This window comes from Thermobia domestica, chromosome 6, assembly GCF_964235325.1.
Source record: "Thermobia domestica chromosome 6, izTheDome1.hap1.1, whole genome shotgun sequence".
Lineage (NCBI taxonomy): Eukaryota > Metazoa > Arthropoda > Insecta > Zygentoma > Lepismatidae > Thermobia > Thermobia domestica.
Genome location: NC_137459.1, coordinates 268,298,075 through 268,312,971, shown reverse-complemented (window position 1 = coordinate 268,312,971; position 14,897 = coordinate 268,298,075). Strand labels below are relative to the sequence as shown.

The 14,897-nt window shown below is 33.4% G+C and overlaps 2 protein-coding genes across 2 annotated transcripts in view; one reads left to right on the top strand and one right to left on the bottom strand.

The window, feature by feature from the left end:
- Window positions 1-14,897, top strand: part of LOC145687543 (cell adhesion molecule Dscam2-like) — a 1,184,503-nt gene that overhangs the window by 258,048 nt on the left and 911,558 nt on the right. The gene's annotated exons all lie outside the window — the stretch shown is intronic.
- LOC145688553 (uncharacterized) lies at window positions 7,810-10,012 on the bottom strand. Its single transcript, XM_081762948.1, has 3 exons — window positions 9,713-10,012; window positions 8,910-9,108; window positions 7,810-8,046 (listed from the first exon to the last, which is right to left on the bottom strand). The coding sequence occupies exons 1-3, from the start codon at window positions 9,988-9,990 to the stop codon at window positions 7,810-7,812; spliced, it is 714 nt and encodes a 237-aa protein (XP_081619074.1). The 5' UTR covers window positions 9,991-10,012.

The following is a 14,897-nucleotide window of genomic DNA, read 5'->3' as shown; positions in this document are numbered from 1 at the left end:
TAAGTCTGGCAAGACGTATATAATATATAGTGTAATTAATAGTTATATTCATATATATATGTGTGTTTGTTGATAAGATAAAATATTATTTTTAATTTTATTCTTGTAATTGTATATATGCTCCGTTGTATATTCTTGTTTTTTTTTTCTAGTTGCTTAACGTTATACGTTCAAGTTTTCTTTTTTTTATATAGCTTTTCTAGTATGCAATGGAAAATTCCAGAGGGTTATAGAAACTTTTCAAACGATTTTTTGCGGATTCTTTTTTTTTAGCGAAAATAAGAAACAGCATAAAAAGGCTATGGTTACTCAAGGATATATAAGCGAAGGGGGCCAGGCGTGAGCAACTGAATGCTCCCGCCCTTCGAAGAAAAAAAGACAGTTCTTAGTGAGTGTGGACGAGCTTTACTCCCACACTAAGAAGACAATGCAGTGTGTTAAAATTCGACGAACCTTGCCTCCTTCGTAATACTCCCCAAGTACTATATTGGTCCTGTCACCCATAGCTTTGCAAAATATCTTTGGCACTTATGCCAAGTAACGAATAATGTTCTATGTTTTCTGTAATCGGTCACAAAGCTTTGCTAATATTAAACGATAAATGCCAATGCAAATTCTCTCAGGTAGTAACTAGTTATTTCTGATATACTCGGAAAGCGATGTCTTGGTGCTGAATTAACACACAAGTAACACGCTAAAGTGGTAGTCATTTTGCACCTAGTCAGAACACCTCATTTTTTGCTGTGTAAGTAGTGCACTTCACGAGGAAAAGTAAACTATTAATTTTGAAATAATTGGTACTCATTCCATAACGAATCGGAGCCGGTCTACGGGGTTCCAGATCCCAATCTCTATTAATCAGGTAAGTTACATTTTATTCAGGTGCTTTCATTTCTTCGACAACGGTTTATATATTATATAATATTGCAGATTATTTGTTTCATTAACAAAAATACCGAGCTTTATGAAACATTTATTAATTAATTCTTTATTTATAATCCTTTATATATTTATAATTCTTTATTTATGTTTTTTAGTTTGAACAAATTTTCGAAACATCTGTGTTGCACACAACGAAAACAGTATGGAAGGAAATTGAATTCTGCGTGAATCTCTCTTCAACTACCAAATGAACAATTGCCAACACAAAATAAATAAATTATATGACATTCGTACATGTTTTTTTTCTTACTTTATTTTGCTTATCCTTATTTTATAAATTAAATGTTAGGAAAAATACATAAATTTTATTTAAAAATAAATAATAAAGAAATGATATTGTTCAAATACTGCACATCATATAATAATCATACTTCTAGTCTTTGTAATTTTTTTGTTAGTTTTATTATTTATGTACAGCAAAATCTTTGCAAAATGAGATATATATAATGTATTATCTGAGAAAGCAGCAAATAATCCTATGCCACATACTTAGATAATTCGTTTAAAGAGAAGTAGAAGCAGAAGATAGTCTTGTCGTTTTGACTTTACAACTTCATTTTTTTATGTCATAGATCATTATAATGATTATTTCCAGTGCTACAATTCAAACACGTTTATGTTACGACGTAAAAGAATAAGCACACTATTATTTAATTCAAGTATCACAATTATTTGTACTTATACATAATTTTATTTGCTCTTTTCCTAAATAAATGCTAGATAGTATTGTATAACAACATTTCCAGAAAAGCCGCTTGTTGTTTTTTGGTTTGCTTTTAAAACGTATTAGTGAAGATGGCCTACTGAAGATCCAAAATTATATGACATTTTAATCCAGAGGGAAAACTTTAAGTTATAACAAGGCTTAGAAGCCAATGCAGGAAACTTTACTATATTTTGTCTCGAGCTTAAGCTATTGAATTTTCTTCCTGGAAAACATCAATATCGCTAGTACACGTTAAAGACGACAGTCTCTACGAAGGCAGAAAAAAAATGAAAAACATATTATTATATATAATATGCTACCTCTCTTTTTTGATCTTTACAATCTAGTAAGAAAATTATACGTTATTCAGTTTTGCCCGAGTATGTAAAACATGAACTCTTTGTAAACTTATTCACATGTTGCGAGCTGAAAGTGCACCTTGAATTAATTATGAACCATTAATGCACAAGAAGGGAAAGAAAATAAAACAGGACCAAAGTGCTTTACGTAATGTTAATGACTGGTTCCTCCACCCAGGAGGCAAATACCTGGGATGAAATAAATCCCCTGGGAGTGTATATCCATTTGTACAAAGCAGACTATTGAATCCCATGAGCAAGCGGTAAGTTATTTCATTTTATAAAGGAAGTCCAGTGAAAATCATTTTAAAAGATTCTATACTACAATGTTTAACATGTTTAAATAAAAAGTTGTTATAACATCAGAAAGTTGCGTTTTGCTTCAGTTGAACACGTGTATTTCAAACTGACTGTAATATAATCGCACTACTAATAAATGCAGCATGTTTTCTAGGAAAACGATGTATGTGGAAATCTGAAACATGGTATTCAATTCTTTCAAAATTGAAATTCTGAAAGAAACGAGAAAATTCAAAATAAAGCCCATAGTAGCTGGAAAGGAGAATAATTTCTGTGAACCTTATGCCAACTCCGTGTTGCCACGTTTGGCCTAATCCTCGTTTCGCCTAACCAATTATCTGACACTTTCACGACAGATAAATGATAAGATTTGTGTCCGCCATTTTAGGCGAAATAAGGATCCTCGTTTGGCCTAATCCTCGTTTTGCCTAAAACGATGGACTATAAAAAAAATCGCGGAAATAAAACTGGAGAGAAATTACAAGAGAAAATTCCCTACGCTGAGAAAAATTTTCATAGAAAATTTAACAGTAAAGACATGTAAAGTTGATTTTTTCGTAATTCCGTACTTAAATTACGTACATTTGGACTTGAAACCATTATAATGTTAATTTATCATGTGGCGAAATTGAAATACAACATGCTGCATTTTGTCTTTTATGAAACATCTGTAGTACGCAATAAATGTACGTAACGACAGAAAGGTTTTCAGTTCTGTAATGTTAAGAATACATTCCAGACTGGACAGAAAATGTGACGTAATCCACGAGAGATAAATGCCTTTCAGGAATGAAAATATTACAGTTTATCCTATCCAGTACGTGTTTTTTGACATGAGTAAGGAAAATATCGCAGGAAGAAGAACAAATAGTCTTTGTAATGCATTTTTTACATTATAATGTTAAAAGAAACTCAGTAATGTGAAAATGTTCGTAGTAAAGTGCAAACTTCACGTCAGTAATGAAATTTTGTCATGATAATGAGACCTACCCATTCTACACTGCAAAGATCAAACAAATCCGTACTTTACAGACATTATGCAAGGAGACGAAATGTTTTATCATTACTTTTAAAAGACAGTCTAAGGAAAACATGATTACGTACAATTGCTACGTACAACTGACCTTTCACTCGGAAAGTGCGACAAATAAAGTACGTAAAGGTATGATAGAAAGTCATTATGTTATATATCCCAGAAAATGGATAAAACTACATTTAGAACGAGTAATTTACAGTAAGTAATGGAAAAAAAGTCCTGAAACTCTGTGTAATCATACAGTTGTTTGGTATTAAAGTCTGTATTGTCATGTTACTTTAATATTACCATACAGAAAGTAACGCATTACTCCAGTTATAATAGGTGGGGAAAAAGAAATGCAAAATTTCCATCACCCACAATTCCACACTATATGAAAAAAAAACGGAATGTTTTTGTGCTAGGACACAAGAATAACAGATATGGCAAACAGAGGGCAGCACTATTGACTTGTAACTTTTATCCAACAATTCACACGTTCACAAAACCATTATTGAGACAGATGGGCATACAGAAAACATATAACATTATTTGTTACTTGGTATAAATGCCAAAGATACTGCGTAAACCTTTGATTATTTCAAACAATAAAATCATGCTAATTTTCATAGCCAGTACAGAAGTTATTTCTGATATGGTTGGAAGACATGCGGTGAGTACTTATAATTTGTATATTCCGAAGGAGCGTGTTCCGATCCTATGTAGTGGAGTCTACATTCTATTAGTGTTTGCGTGCATTATTTACTGCAAGCTTTATTTCGATGCTTGCGGAAAACACATTCCTCGATTAAATTAATTTCGTCCCTGACTGTTACAAGCATTTCATTATCAGTGTTGTCAGATGGCGGGAAATTTCCCACAAAACGGGAAATTCTTAGAATTGGCGGGAATGCGGGAAATTCTAGTTGAAAATGGGAAATTCTGACAACTTCTATTCCTTTCCATGTCGTCTCTTTTTGACTCCTTGTCTTCATCTCTTTGTACATGGTATAATACAAGGATTAAAAGCGTTTTTGAAGCTCAAAAGAACCAGAACAGCAAGTGAGGTTTACAAACCGGAACTGATTGTTAATCGCGCCAATACCATTTTCTGCGAGAAAAAAGAAGAGAGGGAAGGTTTATGGCCTTTGCTTACTATATTTTTTATGGTCAATCATTCACGGAATTTTAGGGTGAAGTGAAGAGGAGAATATAATATTTGGAAGTAACATACACACACAAGCACAGAAATATGTATATTTATCTCTATACCAAATAAATACAGATGGAAAATAGAAGGATTGTTCTGTAATAGATTTCTCCTCCCGCAGGAAAAGATATGCTGCTGATTGATTGTTCCTAGTTATTTGATTTTAAATTGAAGTTGTTAATATAATGATTAATTAATCATCAATGATTAATTAATCAATTAATGAGTGATATTCTATCTTGGCGGGAAATTTTGCAACCGATCGGGAAATTTCACAGCGTTGAGCGGGAAGTCTGTTATTCTGAATCTGACAACACTGTTCATTATACTGTGGTAAGAAAGTATATGCATGTATTCGTATCCTTTCGTCATGGCATTTTCACAGTAGTGCATGCAGATTTAACTGGAACATACATTGCGTAAGTCTCCACATACAGATTTAAATGCAGTCAAAGACGGAGTTTCTACCATTCCTTCATGTGATTTTTCCATGTTTGCCTCGGAAAATGTCTAGCAACAGCTAGAAATATAACATTCCTGTTTTGTAATTTTTCCATTCCACTTGAGTTTTAACATGACCGGTAATGATGTCGCTCCATTATTACTGTTATTAACTATGACGTCATATCTTTCATAAGTTCTGATGTCATCATTTTTATCTGGAAAAGTAAGGAGAAAACATACGTAGAACGGACAAGAACAATTAACATTCTCAGTAATGTTGGAAAGTCATTCTTACGAAAGGTCCTAAAAATCACTTGAATTTACGTACTTTTTACCCGTAAATTTTTCTCAGTGTAGAAGTATTAAGAAATGCAAAATATATAGTTTCACCAATAACTAACTAACTCTATGGCCTATGGAACCCGGAGGTTCAATGCCGCGTTCACAAAAGCTCTCCACTGACTTCTATCCTTAGCTAACTGCATCCAGTTTTTACTTTGTATTCCAATCTTTGCGAGATCCATCCTAATATTGTCCTCCTCCCATCTGCGCCTAGGTCTTCCTAATGGTCGTTTTCCGGTTGGTCTTCTAGTTAAGACTTTGAAAGCGTTCCTACATGACCTGCCCACCCGAGCCTCCTAAATTTGGTGATCCTAAGAATGTTTAGTAAACCGTATAAATTATGTAGTTTCTCGCTATGAAATTTCCGTCATTCCCCATTCCTGTTCTTCTTGGGTCCGAATATTTGTCTCAGGATCTAGTTTTCAAATACTTTCAGTCTATGTTCTTCCCTCAGAGTAAGTGACCATGTTTCGCAGCCATACAAAACAACAGGCATGATTATCGTTTTGTATATTTTAAGCTTCAAATTCCTCGACAGAATTCGCGACAACAAGTGATTTTGAACCGAATAGTAACACGAATTCCCTGCTTTTAGTCGACATTTAATTTCTCCGTGAATATGATTTTCCTGTTAATATTGATTCTAGATATTTGAAACTATCCACTTAATCAAAAGTATTATTTAATATTTTAACGCATCCATAATTTGCTGTATTCTGGTCCCGAGTATAGTTTCAAACGAGGATAGTTCCACAATGAAAATAAAAAGTGGTTGATTAAGAAAATTCAAAATGTAATGCATTGGGACGACAAAAGCATAAGTGAAGCAGAGACGTATAAAAAAAAAACTACTAGGGTATGAAGAATACTTGTTTATCTGGAGCTCCTTTCCTATGTGTTCGTGCACAGCTGACTTTAATGTACTTCAGAACATTTTGCAATAAAGAACACAAATACTGAAAGTAGTGAAAGAGCTTTGAAATCATTTCCTACGTTTGAGTTTCTGAAATTTGAGTAAATACTGAAAAATAGTCCAATGTCATGTGAGATATACTTGCTAAAAAAAAGCCTTTACAGTAGATTATGTGACTAAATAATTACACAAATAATAGATACATTTGAAAAAAAATCTTTGAGTTTAACGTCCCACAATTATGCCCTTCAGGCTCAGGGAGACGAAATAGATAGATTTGAATTGAATAAAATACCACGCTCAAGCGCACCTTACAAACATATTTGTAAGGTTTACCTTCCACTTTGCTCATCCCATCATTTTCGATCATTACCATCATCACCACCTCTCTTAGTCTCGGAGCATAAAAATGAGATTTAAACTAAAAGAAAAAAGGAAATGTTACGACCTTTTCGATAGTGAATTCTCAGAAGTGTTGAAAGTAAAATGAGAAAGCTATTTTTTTTTTTTTTCAGAATAAACGTTAGCTTTTATTTCCCAAAATTTTACGTAAAATGGCAAACAAATAAATTAAGTTTGCATTAAAAGTGAACAAGTAAAATGTAAATTAACATTTCAGTCACCTAATAGTCTAAATGAATACAATACGACACAGCATCCAAATAAGAAAATAAATTGATTTCATTGTTTTTAAGTCTGTCTTTTAAAACATTAAGTCGTTCATTCACTCGCTTCCACTTCTTTATCTGAACTGCACTGTGTTGGCCTAATTGCAACATAGTCATGACAGTCTCGTTCTCCGCTTGCTCATGTTTCATTTCTTGAATAAATGTATATAGATTTGGATGATGCCTGGAGAATCGCCTATTCCATTTGAAATGCCATCCTTCCACTTTGTTCGTCGTCCTGTCTTGCGTGTTTTCATAGTGATTCCACACCAACCTAGAAGGTAAAGCGAGCAATCAGATAGTAAATCACAGCAAGAATAATGTAACGTTAAAATAAGTTTCAAATAGCATGTTGAAATATAATAATAATAATAATAATAATAATAATAATAATAATAATAATAATAATAATAATAATAATAATAATAATAATAATAATAATAATAAACTAACATGAAGAATACTGTTAAATTTAAATGAAAAGCACCTCTATGTTAATCTATTTCAAATGGAAAATGAAAATAACTACATTACAGCAGTCAAACCACTAGTCTAAGTAAAATATTACAAATTACTCACGGGGGAAATAAAGCATCAGAATCGTCTATCCAAGTTTCCACCATATAATCGTGAAAGGCCTCTTTCTGTGGTACATCTGGTGAGTTTTCTTGCACATAAAGGTATGCTTCGCTCACACTATCCAAAGGAACAAGAGCCAGAGCTGCTGAACGGCGAATCCACTTCCGTACATCTTCATCTTCTTTGTATAAGCATGACGATCCCAAGTTTTGTACCTTCCTCCATATACATTGAGAGTAATGGAAAAAGCATCCACAAATTGTAGCACAAGGAAAACATATAGCGATTGCGTTCATGGCTGCTTTTTCAAAATCTATGAGAACATCCCGCATCATAAACTCCATATGGTTAGCTTCTGCTTTTTCTGCATAAGCGTAAACAACCTAACATAAGTCTCTTGGGATTTGCTAGGAAGCAAACAATATAAATATGGAAATGTTTGCCCCAGGTATTTTCCATGAACAGTGTACAGCTGTTCAAACAGTGAAGGAACACATTTGAAAGTACCATCCAGAAGGACAGTCTTACTGTTGCACAAACTCTGTAGATTCTCGAGTGTTCCAAAAACCTGGAAACTAAGAAGGGATTATAAATATAATATACTAAATTTGATAAATTCATGTAATTTGGATTAATTCGCATTCATAAAATTATCTAATACTTGCACAAAAAATAAAAATCTCTGAACAAAGTAAAGTTTTAACTAAAAAGTAATCAATGTATAACAGTTTCGCCAACTAACTGAACATATTGGCTTCATCATTCACAGTACCGATACAATACAAGAAAGAGTTGCTTCTTAATATAACTGGCTCTGAACGCTGATTGGCTGATCAGAATGACCTCAGCCAATCAGAATTAGTTAAAAGAAAGAAACTAAATCCATAAATCCCCTTTCGTTTCCTGGTCTGGTAGAAACTTCTAGCCCTAAGAACAAAACAAGCTACAAACTAAGTCTGTACAAGTACAAAAGTTATTGTACAAGTGCCCAAGACCACATATACCGTAATTTATATTATTTACATTTTAAAGTGCTTGTCACAAGTATTGTTTCAAATGTATTACCATTACATACGTGATTATATATATATCCAAAAGTACAAAACAGTGATCGACAATATTTTCCAACCAAGGGTGCCCATCAGGGGGGCAAGGTGGAGCGCTCGCCCCCTAGAGGAAATTGTACTTCAGAATATCGAAAATCCAATAGAATTTTTACATTAGTTACAGCAAAATTTGAAACTATTTTTGAAACGTCACTTATACTTGCCTCCCCTTGGAAACCACAACATGGGCGCCCTTGTTTCCAACAGAGTCTCTAAATTACTTTAAAAATTAATTACACCGTATTCAATCTTTTAAGTGATTGACATGTATGTACATACTACAAAAATATATGATAATTGTCAGAACTTAGTACCATAAACTTACCAAAATTCGACCATGCCCTTTTCCGTCATCTCCGTCTTCAGTTTCCGCCCACTTCCCTTCTAGAGTCACTTCTTCAAGCGTCCTAGGCAATCGTGTGTTACTTTTCTTCCTCACCCTGTATAGTGCGTTTCTAACATTATGAAATTTTGGTGCCTCTGCGATTGCTTCCTGAGATCCATTCCCCCTTAGGACTTCCATTCTGCAAATGAAATACACCATAAGAAATTAAAAAAAAAAAATACTAATATTGTACATACAAAAACTGATAATTACTTGACTCATTTGTTTTAATGAACCGAAAGTTTGGAAGTTATGAAGCTTGAGTATCAAACTTGAAAGAATTAGAAATGAAATAGTCATTATCCTAAAATACAGTCATACAATGACAGGAACCTCAACAACTTTAACAAAGGATATAATATAGCTACTGATAAATATTATGGTACACAAATCCAATACTACGAGGAGTCGTCATTAACCAACAAATATTTTTAATTTTTTTTTTAATTACTTTGAGAGAGATTTCGTGCTTCTCGTAAGAAGATACGCAGATGCGCAATGCTCGAAATTAAGTTTAGTTTGTTAAAAAAAATTGAAAATATATCGTACCAAGTTTTGAGTCAATTTAAAAATTTCTACGTTCTGTACTAGAAAGGGCACGAGATAATTTAGTCCGGACATTGCCCACTCTAACCTCACCCTGACTAAGGATTCAAATTCATCAATTGTTCTGAGCAGAAGAAAATTATCACAGTGATTATTGAAAACTAGCCTGAATATTATATTTTAAAAAATCACCTTACCTGTAAATATCATTAACTGACGTTGTCGGTTCTTGAATTGCTTTTTTCTTCATCCGTTCACAAACTCGCTTTCTTACGATTTCTGCACTAACAGGGCCATGTGCGTGCCAGCCCGCCTTCGATTCTACAGATTCTCCGTTTATAATAACTGTAGCTTTACATCCTTCTACACATTTCCAGTATGACCGTTCACCTATACGTCGGTTAATGCGGTATATATAATCCTCATAACATAGGAGTTTACCACCCCTTTTGCTAGAAACAAATAACACTGACATGTTTCAACTTAAACATACAAGATAACGACTACCTGTAAATACTAGCACAAAAATACTAGCTAAATTTCAACATTACTTAGTTTTTTATATCGAATATAGAAAAACCAGATCGTTTCCGATTGGCTGAAAACCAATTAAGCAGAGCCAACGACAAACCAATGAGCACGTAGAAAACGGTCAGCCAATGAGAGCGGCCCATAATGATTCAAAACCAGCAAATTATGAAATATCGAGTTTCAAAGAAGCATTCTAGTGCAGTGAAGAATTGGAATTCCTGATATCACCTTTCACCATCTGCAGTATTTGCCCGTTGGAGAGCCACTCACGAAGAAATAAGAAGACATTGGCTTTCCAGTAGAGATGGTCGAACTTCAGATGCAGAGATATGCTCGTCATGATTGTGAATACCTTGCAGTGTTATAGCAAGCAATCATTGACTAGAGCCGTCATACGCAGTTAGAAGAAAGAAGCTTGAAGCACCGTTTTTCCACCTTTCGAAGACAAAAGTATTGTGTAGTGTGAGGAGTTATTCCATAGAAGAGATCAAGTAGCCAGTCTTTTCAGATAGGCTGCTTAGATATACTTTACGTAATAAAGAACTTAACAACACAATAATCAACTACATACACTGCTTTTTAGGAGAATATGCACTGTTTTTTGTCGGCTGGACCCCCTATCGCGGACCAAGATTTACACTGATCGTATAGGTTGAACAGACTTTGCTGAGAGGAACTCAGTACTATTCCTTTTAGATTGCACAGGGAGACGAACACATACAAAATAGAGGTAATACGGTCCTTTTCAGGCCCAAAGCCCTGACAGCAGCATTCTGGACCTTATGAGGACCACTGTTTTTCAGACCCACAGGAAACATACTCAGACGGAAGCTTACACGTCTATGAAGACGAGTCTGACTGCCCAACCAAAGATTACGAGCAAGAAACCAAATAGAGAAGACAACTTTCAAGTAGTTGAATGAAGGGGGAGGAAAAAGAAGAACCTAAAAAAAACTTCAACATAAACACAGCAACCAATCTCACAAAGCAAAACACCAAACACACACAGATGAAAACCAATCGCACATTTGAAAACCAAACGCACTCATGTGGAAACCAAAACAACGCAGGGAAACAGAATATCTGGCCCTTACCAGGACCAAAACAAAACTATATCTACCAATCAGAAGCCTACAACCAATAGCCAATCAGAAGCCAGTAAGGATTAAGTTAGAAAAGATGCCTATCCACGATATTTGAAGGGAATTTATAGCAATATGAATTTGTTTTTCTGTTCATATAATTTTATTTCCTTAACAATTTTTCAATAACTATTTGCTAATGGTTACTCAGAATTGAAATTTTTTTTCTTTGTCAGTAACACAGTGAGATATTTGGATTGTGGAATTATCCAAAGATCAAATTGCCAGCGGAGTGATTTGTCACAAATCACATTTCGATTAAAGTTGTCCATTGTTATGAACTAATTCAGATACTTCTTGTCAGATCTATCTCAATATATTTACTAATTTTATATTAATTAAAATTATAATGAATCACAATAGCATCACTTATAATGCATGAAAAGTTTTTTTTAATAAAGTGTTGAAGCTGATATTGTGAAAGAATGTGTATTTGTACTGTCGCCCACATTAAAGACTGACAGTGATTGATCTATTATTGATTGATTGATTTTATATCGACACCAACGGACCACAAGAGCCATTGAGAGAGCAAGGAGCCGAGCCTGTGGACATCAGTCTTGGTCATCGAGAAGTGTCAGCTTTTGATCCCATACGTCGAAATGAGAGTATTCCTATCAATATCCTAATCACCTTCCCTCGCCCAGTCTCTCTCTTCTAAGAAATCCTTCTACGAATTCATTTCTAGACAATTATGCCTTTTCTTCAGAGGATAGCCGTCCGATCTTAGTACCTGTCTAGAGCTAGAATCCCCATTTCTTTCTTCTGACGGCTAGCGTGTAAGAGGTGTTTTTGCCGATTTTTCCTCCCTCTTACTCACCCTTTTCAGTATGAAATCCTCAGCAAAACCCACAATAAAATATCTTCTACATCCACATGAGAACGAAACAAACAGAAATGTAAAATACATATTCCGGTTTATACTCACGCAAACTATATTTCCTTTCAGAAATTGATTAGCAGTAAGTATTATTTAACAATATCAGATATCTGAAAACAAACTACAAACTAAAACACTCATGTTTAAACGAAATTAGTAACAGGAAATAAACTACGTGTAACTTATTATTTTTCTCTCATTTCAAATATAGCCACTATACACACTGTGAAAGCATTAAATTTAAATGAGAGGTATATCTAATAAGCTGTCCTCAAAATGGAAAGGAAAAATTACCTAACACAACTCTCAGAGCATTTTCTAAATTACAAATTAGTTATGGTTAAATCAAATATTTCTCAGTTGTTCATATAGTAGGGAACATTCTTTCGAAATGTCCCTCGAGTTTTATTTCCGCGATTTTTTTTATAGTCCATCGTTTTAGGCAAAACGAGGATTAGGCCAAACGAGGATCCTTATTTCGCCTAAAATGGCGGACACAAATCTTATCATTTATCTGTCATAAAAGTGTCAGATAATTGGTTAGGCGAAACGAGGATTAGGCCAAACGATGCAAGATCTGCCAACTCGAACAAGGCTAATAGAGATTCTCATTTATTAAAATAAGAAAGGTGCAACAGAAAAAACAGTACATTATAGCGCTGAAAAAGACTTACACACACACACACACACACACACACACACATATATATATATATATATATATATATATATATATATATATATATATATATATATATATATTCCTGTTCAGTGTAAGTCCACCATATTGAATCCGTGCAAGTAGATAGTATTCATATTTTGTTTATCAAAACATCCTAAATACCAAGCTTTACTGTTGTACGCACAGTAGTCTATAAAATGTGGCCCAAAAGTAGATATATAGTCCTGTATGTTTTATATATGTAGGTCTGTATACCTACCTTTGGGCCACTCTGTAGTGTCCGCTATATTGAATTATTCTCTATACACTCCACTGCGGGGTGGAATTTCCAGACTTTGTGTAAAGTGAATGCTGTATATCATTGACTGAAGCAAAAATGATCACTTTTATTTTTTTGCTTGTATATACATTTAGTATTTAAATAGCCAAGTGCATATGCTACTAAAATTTTCATTCTATAATATAATATGGTTTGATGTGTTGGGAAGTACATCTGAAACTCTTGCCATCTTTGGCTACAGAAAAAAAAGTGGTAAGGATACTAGCAAAAGTAGAACGAAACTCTCCTTGCAGAAATGTTTTTAAGGAACTTTAAAAATAATGACCCTTCTTTCAAGGTATTTGTTTCAAACATTAACACACACACACACACACACACACACACACACACACACACACATATATATATATATATATATATATATATATATATATATATATATATAACTAGCAGCGTTCACCCCGCTTCGCTGCGGTCACCCCGGAACGCAATAAACTTTGTTACTTAGATAATTTTTACTTTTTCGCTTTCAAATTGCAGTAAATGTTAACATTATAGCGCCTGTCATTTATGTTAACCCGCCGAGTGACACGGTCATGCGGGTTGCATATAAATACGTTTATTTTTACCTATGATGAACTAATAACAAAGGATTTGTACGTATGGACACTTGAATGGTCAATTATCTCAAGACACTGGTAATTAAAAATTAAAGTGATATGATAAAAACCATCTAGGGTCCAAATCCTAATAACCCCCCAAAAATAAAAGAAATTGGTTCAGCCGTATTAGCGTGATGAGCTAACAAAGGATTTGTGCGTTCTCTTTTATAATATAGATGTAATAGTTAATTTATTGTTAACAAAGACTTTCACAGATACAAGAAGAAACTAAGAAAAACATTCAATTGCACACACGCATAACAAACATATACAATAAATCAGTTACTCCCAAATATATTATATTATACAATCTACTTCCATCGTGTATAAAACAAAAATCACTTCTCTGTAAACACCATTACAATGAAACTTAAAACTTTCTTAGGTACTTTATAGAACAATGCTTTTACTCTTGTATGTTCAAAATAATTCGCATGCGTAAAATTACATGTATATTAACATAAATTTGGAAATCTCAAATAACCCATATGTGAAATGGTACATACGTTTATATATATATATATATATATATATATATATATATATATATATATATATATATATATATATATTTAACATTGGCATGTCCAATTTTGTTGTATGACAATGATGATTGGATGCAATAAATTATGATTATGATTAAGTATCCCAAGAAAATGTCATCGTTAAACCTCTATTAAAACCGAAAATAGTTGAAAAATCGAAAATGTCATCGTTAAACCTCTATTAAAACCGAAAATAGTTGAAACTAACCATCTTCGGTTTCAAAGTTTATGGACATAGAAAAAGAAACGGAATTAGATACTAACAAGTAGTTTTCTGAAAACAATTAAGTGTCTCAAGAGAACGCATCATCACAACCCGCAATAGTCGACCAAAATGTGAACTGATTGAAATTTACTATTACTTTCGAATTCAGTATTTATTTTCAAAGAGTAAAAATTGTAATTATATATATATATATATATATATATATATATATATATATATATATATATATATATATATATATATTGTATATATTCCCCATGTTTGGCCCATCGGAGGTGTCACCATTCATCTCAGCGAGCCCCAAAAATGTGGATTCAGCACTAATATCGGTCATTTTCGACATTTTTAAATATATTTTCCTCCCTCTACCCAAAGTGGCTGGGCTGATTTTGGATTTAAACCTGATTGGAAATGTCACTGTTCATATGAATGAT

Bases quoted from the DNA above. Each gene is read 5' to 3' on its own strand.
- LOC145688553 (XM_081762948.1), bottom strand. From the start codon at position 9,990: ATGTCAGTGTTATTTGTTTCTAGCAAAAGGGGTGGTAAACTCCTATGT. The intron at 9,109-9,712 runs GTAAGGTGATTT...TTTCATTTGCAG, and splicing joins TCAGTTAATGATATTTACAG to AATGGAAGTCCTAAGGGGGA. The intron at 8,047-8,909 runs GTAAGTTTATGG...CTTAGTTTCCAG, and splicing joins AAGGGCATGGTCGAATTTTG to GTTTTTGGAACACTCGAGAA.